Source organism: Eleginops maclovinus, chromosome 1 (assembly GCF_036324505.1).
Source record: "Eleginops maclovinus isolate JMC-PN-2008 ecotype Puerto Natales chromosome 1, JC_Emac_rtc_rv5, whole genome shotgun sequence".
NCBI lineage: Eukaryota > Metazoa > Chordata > Actinopteri > Perciformes > Eleginopidae > Eleginops > Eleginops maclovinus.
The window spans coordinates 10,752,392-10,763,892 of record NC_086349.1 but is presented as its reverse complement, the minus strand read 5'-3'; the positions used below and the strand labels follow the sequence as shown (position 1 = coordinate 10,763,892).

The 11,501-nt window shown below is 40.4% G+C and overlaps 1 protein-coding gene across 1 annotated transcript; it reads left to right on the top strand.

Moving 5' to 3' along the window:
- The first annotated feature begins 663 nt into the window (after window positions 1–663).
- mybl2a (v-myb avian myeloblastosis viral oncogene homolog-like 2a) lies at window positions 664–11,215 on the top strand. Its single transcript, XM_063892472.1, is given in 14 exon segments — window positions 664–1,343; window positions 1,561–1,620; window positions 2,398–2,500; window positions 2,791–2,862; window positions 3,676–3,768; window positions 3,884–4,104; window positions 4,461–4,581; window positions 4,834–4,887; window positions 5,151–5,322; window positions 5,325–5,376; window positions 5,652–6,354; window positions 8,701–8,943; window positions 9,358–9,558; window positions 9,690–11,215. Coding segments are annotated over 14 exon segments (2,706 nt in total). The 5' UTR covers window positions 664–1,332; the 3' UTR covers window positions 10,290–11,215.
- Window positions 11,216–11,501: the final 286 nt, after the last annotated feature.

Genomic DNA, 11,501 nt, shown 5'->3' with positions numbered 1-11,501 from the left:
TAAAAAATGTGTGTCACATCTGTACATAGTATAAGACATTTTCATGAAATCTTCTTGCAACAGGACTTAACCATCTGCAAAATGTCAAATAAAAAAAGAGAGGAAGAAGAGATTATTTACCTAATAATATGTTTTTTTTAATTCTAATTTAGATTTTATTTTCTTCAACTATTAACATATTAGCTATTTAATTTATTTTACCGCATTAAAAAGGCAGTAGTATCAGATTACAAATGAGTAAAAAAGATACGCTGACTAAATGCTAACTAGCCTAGCGTAACAGAAGCAGTAGCTAGTAACATCTCAACCTGTGAAACTAGAGGAATTACACGACAATATTTGTAATCTACCTTATAGATCACGTATTCAAACATATTAGATCAAAGATAATTTAATGAACGTCATGTGTTTAGGTGGAAAAACTGGTTTAAGGAAACATTGCTTGTAAGTGTTGCATGTGTCTTTATTTATATTGTATTTATGTTTTTTAAAATTATTTATGTTTCTCTGCCTGATAGCCTTCAAACTTCTAGCTTAACTTCCAATTTAACTTTTTGTGTTGTTAAATAACTGCTGTCAGCCATTATTTTGTAAGGAGGCACTGTGTGATTTCATTTGCTTTGTGGAACCAAATGTTGCTTAGCAACACTGTTAAGAGTGCAGGGGATGGTGATGTGAAACAGGCAAACTGAACGAGTCAAGGTTGTACCATGTATCTACTGTCTTTAGCATCAAAACTATGATAACATAGCACTGTCATTCCGGTAAAACAAAAAAAAAAAAGCTGAAAATAAATAGCATTATGCCTTATTAGCTAAAGCGACATGAATTGTAGCCTAGCCTAGCATAACTAGCCAGATTTAGTAAAGAGGCTAATGCTGCTATCAAGTTTTAACTAGTGTTGGCCTTAAACACGAGTAAATAAAACTGTTATGAACGCTTTATTAACACTGGTGGGATTTTAAATTGATTTACAAACGTTAATGTTAGAGGGGAAACATCATGTATGGCAAAATAGTCTGCACAGCAACAGCAGCCGTTAGCGTCGGTTGAATGCAAACCATCCCCACATGGTTTCCGGGGAGATTGTACAGCCGTGTTGTTCTTGAACACATCGCCTGCTCAACAGCACTGACTCCCGGGTACATATCTACAGATACAAGACCACAAGTTCTCTATCTGTGTCTGTATTTTAATAACTAACACGCGTTTAGTCAAGCGTGTGTTGTTTGAGCTGACTTTTATCCCCCAAACTATGGTTTGTTTTAGTTTCTGTTAAACTATTACAGCAGCAGCTGAGAGCTCCAGTCTGCGAGCAAAGACAGAGGAGGGATGTCGCGCGGGTAAGTGTGGGAGACGTTAACGTTGCATTCAATCAAAACATATATATGAAGTGAGTTTGGGCAGTTTGCCGGGTGAACATATCTCACAGCTGTATTCATTATAATGTAACCACCGATACAGCTGTACTCCAAGTGGCTACATTGCTCTAGTGTGAGAGTGTGATTGAGACGAGTGTTTCCTCTCCTTCATGTCCGTTGTTCTGTTGTGTCATGGTAGTGAGCTGGAAAAGCTGGACCCGGCTGTTTTCCAGAAGCAGTTGCACAGTCTGAAATTTAGGTAGGAATGTATTTGTTCTCCCTACTGTCATTTCAGCTAAATATCTCCATTATAATCATCACAACTCCTTATTTTTTCGCCCCTGAAAATGGTGCATTTGAGTACACAATGCTCCGCTAGAGGCGCACTACTTCAATAACAGTCAACCTTTCCTCAAGCGTGCTCATGATACTATGTAGCCAAGTTTGCTAGCTTGAAGTTAGTCAAGTTTTGATGTAAGTTAATTGGTTAAAATACTAATTTTGGCTTATTTGTCCCAATAATTTGGTCTTGGGGGTTGCCAAGTGCACTTTTGAGATATATATGAGAACGAAGAATATGTAAGTCAAGAGACAACTGTTTGGTTTAGCAGATTCTGTTAGCTGCAAAGCTATGTCAACTTGTCTATGGGTAGTTAAGCTATCACGATTCTGCGCAGAAAAAAAATGCATGCATGATGAAAATGTTGCAGGACGGGAAAAAGAAAAACACAAGCTTCCCACAGAGAGAAAAAGTTTAAAGTCAGGCAAAACAACTTTAGTTAGATATATTTGTATTTTGTATATGAAAAATGCCATTGCGCATACCTGTTTTCAAAGCAGCAGTAGCAACTCGGCTTTCATTTTTCCATTTTTCATTCTAACTCAATTGCACCATTATAAAGTCTATGTCATATGTTGATATCAATGTTACCTTGAGAGGCAGTGATAGGGATTGCTATGCTTGTCACTAATCATAATCTTTATATAATTAAACCAAGCTATACACGTTTACATTTCTGGTTTTCTGTGGTTGCAGCATGGACGAAGAGGGGGATAGTAACATGTGCATTGACACTGACTCTGACACAGCTGACCCGAAGGATGGTTCGAAGTGTAAAGTCAAATGGACTCAGGAAGAAGTACGTAAAAAGAGGGCTCTGATCCTGATGTCTATATATCATACATTCAGCTGATTGCATTTTCTAGAGCAACAAACTATTATTTCCTTTATTTTGCTATCATTGCTTCAATGGCTTTAATGTTATGCAGCATGCTGGCTAGAAGAGCCAACTGAGGCAGAGGTGCAAACTCATGCTTAAGAAATGTTATCCCATAGGTGTCTATGGATGGGTTTGTTCCGGAGCTACTGGCAAAAGTGTTTAAAAAGATCAATTGTAGTGTATCTGAACTGATTTTCTCTTGGGTGCAGGATGACAATCTCAAAATCCTGATCAACAATGTTGGGAAAAAGGATTGGAAAACCATTGCAGTTTTTTTACCGGTAAGTATTTAGCAGAAACGCAATCAACTCAGTGAGAGAAAATTAATGAATCAACAGTCAACTTTTAAAGTTTAGTTAAACAAAGTAAGGTGAGTTGTCTTGCAGCATTGTTTCTGTCTATCAGGTTGTTGAACATTTAAAAAAGAACAATGCTGACCAATCTCTATGTTGATTTACTATTCCTTGTAAATAATGCAATCAGAATCAGAATACCTTTATTCGTCCCACAGAGGGGACATTTTCATTTGTACAGCAGAAAGAGCCAAAGACAGCTTAATAATATCACACCCAAGATACAAAAAATATATACATGAAGCACAAAATGTATACCATGGTATATATTGCACAGTCATTAACACAACAAGGGGGTGTTAAAGTCAGTGTTGTTATATGTGTGGGGGTGTACAGGGAGCCATGATGGTTAATGAGTCTGACCGCTGCAGGAAGGAAGGACCCACGGTATCTCTCCGTGAGACACCGCGGGTGCAGCAGCCTGTCGCTGAAGGAGCTGCACAGTGCGGACAAGGTGTCCTGGAGGGGGTGGGACACAATATCCAGCAGGGATGACAGCTTGGCTGCCATTCTCCTGTCTCCCACCACCTCCACAGTGTCCAGAGGACTCCCCAGCACAGAGCTGGCCTTCCTTATCAGTCTGTTTAGTCGCTTCCTGTCAGCAGCCGAGATGCTGCAGCCCCAGCAGGCCACACCATAGAAAATGGCTGATGCCACCACATTGTCAAAGAAAGTCTTTACTATTCCTCTTAAATAATGCAACTGTTCTTCCCTAAATTAACTTGACTGTTACTTTGGCAGGGGCGGACAGAATCTGACTGTGTGCACCGCTGGAAAAAGCACCTGGATCCTGATTTAGTCAAGGGCTTCTGGACCAAAGAAGAAGATGAAATGGTGAAAAAACTACACAGAACATCTTAAACCGACTTGGCTTTAACCCAGTTTGTTGTAAACATTGCCGCATCTCACTTTTCACTCCTGTGTGTACATATTTACTTTCTCTGGACAGATAGTAGAACTGGTGGCCAAGCACGGCATCAAACAGTGGTCTTTAATTGCCACGCACCTGAAGGGACGTTTGGGGAAACGGTGTCGTGAGCGCTGGCACAACCACCTCGACCCACTTATCAAAAAGAGCTCATGGACCGATGAAGAAGACCTCATCATCCACAAAGCCCGCACCATTTTGGGAAACCGGTGGGCTGAGATTGCAAGGTTGCTCCCTGGAAGGTGGGTCAGGTAGATGTTATTGCTTTTCTGAAGTTTGTATACAAATTGATGACAGTCATTGAAATGCATGATTTAGTTGTTATTCTTAAACTAAGGATGTGCATGTAACAACGGTCAAATCTTTATTGTTGTTATTGTAAACATTTGTCTCTCTTTTTGCACTATTTTATTTATCTTATTTGCACCTTTTATGTTGAGTTGTTGGAGGAGCATGGGACATAAGATTTTCATTGCCAACATATACGTTGTATATGCTGTGCATATGACCAATAAAACCTTGAAACCTTGAAACCTTCAGCCTGTTTTAAACCAAAAAAAAAGACTTTTTAATTTATATTTTTCGGTTCCTCTTGCAGGACAGACAATTCTGTGAAAAATCGCTGGAACTCCACCATCAAGCGAAAAGCAGAGTTGGGCTTGTACAAAGACCTAGCTGACAGCATTTCCCTTGATATTCAACACTTTGTGGAGGGAGAGGTACAGTACTAATTAAGTTAAGCACATACTATATAAGGCTTATCGTTTTCAGCTTTGCCATTTTCTCAATAATTTCTTGGTGAGAAAATTAGAATATACATTACTATAGCTGTTTAATAGATTAGATTATGCTACCCATTTTGCTAGATATTATTTAATGATTGCTTATATACTCAAACATTATGTGTGCTACTGTCATATTATAATATTTTGCTGCAAAGACACTATTGTGCTTAACTTACTGTTTTACAGTTGGACTTCAAATGTGACGTTGTATTAGACACTGAACCAGTAACTCCTAAAGTGGTAAGCTATCTATCATGATTCTATTTTTTTAATCTTGTTTGCTTTTGAACTTTTACCAAATGAAAGACACCAAAATGTTGTAGAGCTCCTTCTGTTAAATCACAATAAAGCACCTCCCAAAAAGAGCCATGCCAATAAAAACCAGATCATATTTTTATGGGTGGTTTTGGATGCATGACTGTAATCAAAATAACATATATTTCATCTTCAGTGATGCTTCCATATGCCAAGCTTTTTTTTTTTTACTCTTTGCTTTCCTGCAGATCAGGCTAGAGAAAGAAAAGAAGCAGGAGTGTCAGAAGAAAGTCAGACCGAAGAAGCCTGCTCCGCTTCCACAGACTTTAGCATCCATGAGTCCCTCCTTGCCCCGCAGTTCAAGTTCCAGTCCCAGCTCTAGCTCAGGCGCTGCACCGGCACCTGCGCCAGTGGACCAGAGAAGTTTGTGAATGCAGCACTAAGGATGGTCGCTGAGGACATGCTGCCACTCAGGTGAATTGTAGCGGGAGTTACTGATACAATGTCCTTGCTGAATTTGTTAGTTTGTTAAACTAAGTTTAATTTTCTCCAAGTCAGATAAATCCTTTCATGGGTCTACCTTCTGTGTCATCTGATTTGGATTACTGCATCAAAATACACATTTTCTATTCTGTTGGCATTCCAAATGTACTTAAATATACACATCCAACCACTAGGCAAGATAACACATTTACACCCATCATTTGAAAAAGCACCATACCAACGTTTCTTAACTTTATTCCCCACAGTTTTGTTGAAGGTGCAGGCTTCAGGTCCTTCATGAGTACCGTCAGGCCTGAATGCAACAAGCTATCCCAGCGTGTCATGGGCCTACAACTCTATGATGATGTGGAGAGAACCATCAAGCCTCAGCTCATTCGTGACCTTAAAGCTTGCCTTGCCAATACCAAAGATGGTGAGAGCCCCATTCATGTCACCTTCGACCTTTGGGCAGGGGATGATTCCCATCCAGTGGAGGATCCCATAGTTGTGGTGCAGCTCCACTTTGTCAGTGATTCCTGGCAGATCCACCGTCCCATTGTGGCCTTCCGTCACCTCAGCCACAAAAACCTCAGCACTGCTGTGGCCAGGGAGCTTGAAGGTGTTCTGCTGAGCTATGGCATATTTCCTCGCAGCATCGGCTACGTCCTCACCAACCAGGCCAAAGAAGCCCTGGCTGGAAACAGTTTGTTCTGCGACTATAAGATCATGTGCTCATCCAGCAGGGGGGAACCAGATGGAGATGAGATGGTGAAATTTTTGTCGAACCAGATGCCTGAAACAGAATCCCCTTTTTCAGAGCTACAGATTGGGAACAGGCTCACCTGTGTGGCCCGAACATTGCAGCTTGTGATTAAAGAGGCACTGCAGAACTCCAGGGTTGTGGAAAACTTAATCTCCCAGGTCCACAACGTGGTGGCTTTTTTTAGGAGCAGCGCCTACTGGAGCGAGGTAGGAGAAATGAAGTCTTGTAATTTACCCTGTATTATTATTATTTTTTTACAACGGTACATATTTCAATAACCAAGTCAGATTTTACATCCACAGATAATGTAGTACCGGTAGTGTGTCTTGTTTCAGTGATTTGTTCATTAGGTCTATTTTCTGTATTAAACCGTGACAATGTATTGTCCTGAATCATTTAGATGGAATCAGAACTATTTATGAAATGCTTCTACATGATGTGAAGGATGCATTTTTTTCTTGGTGTGTGCAAACACATTTATTCTCCCAAAATGATCAGGAAGTATGATTTTGTTCAATGGTTATTTTAGTTAACTGACATATCAGATACAGTGGAGCAAAAAAGTATTTAGTCAGCCACCAATTGTGCAAGTTCTCCCATTTAAAAAGATGAGAGATGCCTGTAATTTTCATCATAGGTACACTTCAACTATGAGAGACAGAATGGGAGAAACAATCCAGGAAATCACATTGTAGGATTTTTAATGAATTAATTGGTAAATTCCTCGGTAAAATAAGTATTTGGTCACCTACAAACAAGCAAGATTTCTGGCTCTCACAGACCTGTAACTTCTTCTTTAAGAGGCTCCTCTGTCCTGCACTCGTTACCTGTATTAATGGCTCCTTTTTGAACTCGTTATCAGTATAAAAGACACCTGTCCACAACCTCAAACAGTCATACTTCAAACTCCACTATGGCCAAGACCAAAGAGCTGTCAAAGGAGACCAGAGACACAATTGTAGACCTGCACCAGGCTGGGGAAACTGAATCTGCAATAGGTAAGCAGCTTGGTGTGAAGAAATCAACTGTGGGAGCAATTATTAGAAAATGGAAGACATACAAGACCACTGCTAATCTCCCTCGATCTGGGGCTCCACGCAACATCTCACCCCGTGGGGTCAAAATGATCACAAGAACGGTGAGCAAAAATGCCAGAACCACACGGGGGGACCTAGTGAATGACCTGCAGAGAGCTGGGACCAAAGTAACAGAGGCTACCATCAGTAACACACTACGCCGCCAGGGACTTAAATCCTGCAGTTCCAGACGTGTCCCCCTGCTTAAGCCAGTACATGTCCAGGCCCGTCTGAAGTTTGCTAGAGGGCATTTGGATGATCCAGAAGAGGATTGGGAGAATGTCATATGGTCAGATGAAACCAAAATAGAACTTTTTGGTAAAAACTCAACTCGTTGTGTTTGGAGGAGAAAGAATGCAGAGTTGCATCCAAAGAACACCATACCTACTGTGAAGCATGGGGGTGGAAACATCAGGCTTTGGGGCTGTTTTTCTGCAAAGGGACCAGGACGACTGATCCGTGTAAAGGAAAGAATGAATGGGGCCATGTATCGTGAGATTTTGAGTGAAAACCTCCTTCCATCAGCAAGGGCACTGAAGATGAAGTGTGGCTGGGTCTTTCAGCATGACAATGATCCCAAACACACCGCCAGGGCAACGAAGGAGTGGCTTCGTAAGAAGCATTTCAAGGTCCTGGAGTGGCCTAGCCAGTCTCCAGATCTCAACCCCATAGAAAATCTTTGGAGGGATTGAAAGTCCGTGTTGCCCAGCGACAGCCCCAAAACATCACTGCTTTAGAGGAGATCTGCATGGAGGAATGGGCCAAAATACCAGCAACAGTGTGTGAAAACCTTGTGAAGACTTACAGAAAACGTTGGACCTCTGTCATTGCCAACAAAGGGTATATAACAAAGTATAGAGATGAACTTTTGTTATTGACCAAATACTTATTTTCCACAATCATTTGAAAATTAATTCATTAAAAATCCTACAATGTGATTTCCTGGATTTTATTTTCTCATTCTGTCTCTCATAGTTGAAGTGTACCTATGATGAAAATTACAGGCCTCTCTCATCTTTTTAAATGGGAGAACTTGCACAATTGGTGGCTGACTAAATACTTTTTCGCCCCACTGTATATAGAGTATTTAAAGGAAGCATTGGACAATTCTGGGCAAATAGTGATGTTTGAAATAACAATTTTGCCAATTACCAATACCATTTATTTTTTATTTCTCTTATGCTAGCTGGGTGTGGCAGCTGTTGTCCAAATCAAAGCAAGTAACTAAACAACATTTAGCCGTGCAAAGTTGATTTGTCAAAGCAGATCAACTTTAGCAAATGTAATCTTATTTGCTGATAAGACAATGTCAGACATAAAGGCTAATATCAGCTAAATGTGCTATTTGCTTATAAAAACATTACTGTTGTACATATTATAAATTGTATCTGAGCTCTGACACTTTAGAGTTCACAGCAACAGAGAAAGCGATCAGATTATTCTTTTCAGATTTTAAATTTTATTTATTTTTTTTAGGTTTTGATGAAGGAGTGCAACGTGTCCCTGTGCCCTTCCTCCAGTAGCTGTCGTTGGAACTCCATGATGCTGTCTTTACGCCGCATGGTGCAGGAGACCACCTGGAGCGCCATCATGACTCTTTTAGCTCAGGCTCGCATAGAGGCCGACGACACAGCCAGCGTCCCGCCTCTGGTCATGGCCAAGAGGGAGCAAGTGATTGACATCCTGGGTGTTCTTGAGCCTTTTGAGGAGGCCTTGCAGGTAAAAGAGAAAGTACATCTCATGGATTCGTTCGATCAGATTTCATAATAAAATACATGTGTATATGTTTTATGTTTTTCAAAACCTGAACATTGTTTGACCCATTTGGACACAAATCCTTTCCTATTTATACTGGCATTTCAAGTTTTCTTAATTTTCTTGTCGTTTTTTCTGCATTGGTGGCAAATAATGATGAAGACGGCTTTAGGAGAAATATTAAGTAATATGCATTGAATCTTATTATCTTTTTTAATATCTACTACCATTCATAGTACATTAAGCCCCGATTTAAGAGACTTATTTTTTTGTTGTGAATCCCTTTTTAGAAATATTATGTGCATGTATGGAAATGCAGTAGTGTTGTCGTAAAAAGATTATGTGAGATAATTATCTTTTTTGCTTCTTCCTAACAAGGTACTGCAAGGAAATGGAGTGAGTATTTCTTATATCACACCTTCTCTTATCGGCCTTGATAAGGCCCTGGAGAGCATCGTCACCAACTACACCCACTTCAACAAGGCCCTGCGCACGGGCCTCCACACACACTTCCAGTCCCTGACTCACCAGAAGGACCTGATAATAGCTGCTGTGCTGGACCCGAGGATCAAACTGCAGGTATTGAATTAAAATAGAATCATTGCTTTTATGTTGTGCTTTTATTTATTGCATCAAATGGCATTTTATACTCTGAGTGTCTGCACCCAGAATCAGAACTCTCATCCTTGTTTGAATTTTTTTTTTCTCAGCCGTTTCCAGATGCCATACAGAAGGAGGAGAATACGGGTTTCCTATCGCCACCGCCAAAGCATCTGGCGCGCACCATCGTGGAAGCTGCCTTAGAAAGCATGGGGGCCTCAGCATCTCCCTCTGTTGAGGCAGATAAAGAACAGACAAGCAACGAGGTGAATCAGCAGAATGGCGAAGAGAAGAGCCAAGACAGCATGCCGGGGGAGGTATCTGGTGGCAGCTCCAACGACAACAACTGCGAAGGAGTCAGCGGGATCAACCTCAAGCGCAAATCCATCTTCAACTTCCTCCAGCCGCCGGCAAAGACCATGAAGACAGAGCTTGATGCGTACCTATCAGAACCACTTCGGGAAAGCAACTCTAATGTGTTGTTCTGGAAATCTGCAACTCGGTTTCCTCTTCTTCAGAGCATCGCCAAGAACTTGCTGGCAGTGCCGGCCACATCAGGGGGGTTCGACCGGCTGTCTCCCATGGCAGCGTGTATCGTTAGAGCCAAGAGGAACCGACTGCCATCTCACACCACAGAAAGACTTCTTCTATACAAAAACTCTTTAAAGACCAAGACTGGTAAAAAGCCCAGTGGGGTCACTAAACACTGATGGGTTATGTCACGATTGGGTCTGGTTATTCAGTCCTCTACAACTGATCCGCCATACTATGCTTTAAGAATGGACAGCATCCCCCTCAAATACATTTCTTCAAAATATTGGCTTAAACCAACTGAACTCAGCCTCATCTGAACATTGCAGCAGTAGTCAACAGCAGCAATATATAATATACTAAAACTATATTGACAAAGAGTAGCTTGAGGATCTCTTTGGTTAAAATCGCACAATACAGCCTAATGCCAACCAGCAGGCTACTGTAATACAGCACAAACTATTTCTCTGCTAGTGAATAGAGAGTGAAATGCAACTTCTTTGCACTTCAAATAAAGCAGCTCGACTGTAAAAATGCAATCCTGAAATAGTTTAAAAAGATGCTACCCTCACCGTTGCTGCAATACAATTGCTTCAAACATCAGCCTGTGTTTCTGTTTTTTTTGCTCTGGTCTTTGGCAGTCAAATGGCTATGCAGTATGCATGGCTACTCAGTACCTAAAGCAAAATGTTTAAGTGACCAACATTTTCTGTTACTAAATGTTTTGCAATTGTCCCTTCCTTGTTATTTATTTGTTTTGTATGCTGTAGAGCAAGGGCAGATTGAACAAGACCAAACCTCGTCAGGTTTTTGTTTATTTTCTTAATCTTTCTGAAATTGTTTATATTTTTCCATTATTGGTCAACTATGCTTGAAAGGTGGCCTTAATGATTGGTTTTCTCAAGAGTCTTGTAGATTTACTGTTGTTGCTCTTAACGGAATTGTTACTTGTTATGGGGGATCAATGGGAAGGGTTATCTGCAACTGGCATTGATATTATATAACAGGTATGCTTTTAAGCCATCATTGAATGACAGCTAACTGATTTATTGCAGTGATAATTGTCCATATTGTGCCAATAAATAAATACCAGTGTGAACTTAAATACTGTGATTTCTCATATCTCCACATGGAAATATTCAGATCATTTTATGAAAGAATGAAGTTATTTTCACTTCAGTTTCCTGTCCCTCAGTTCTCACATCTATTTCTACCGGCACTTTCTGCATTACAGTAACAATAAAACTTAATATTGTAATCACCTGGGAACGGTCACTCTAAAAGGCGATAATTGATCATTTAATTTTGAGTAAATTGTCCCCAGACTAAAGGTAAAAGGAAATCTATCAATCAAAAGTCAGAGAAATCATTATTTTAATACCAAGAAGGCT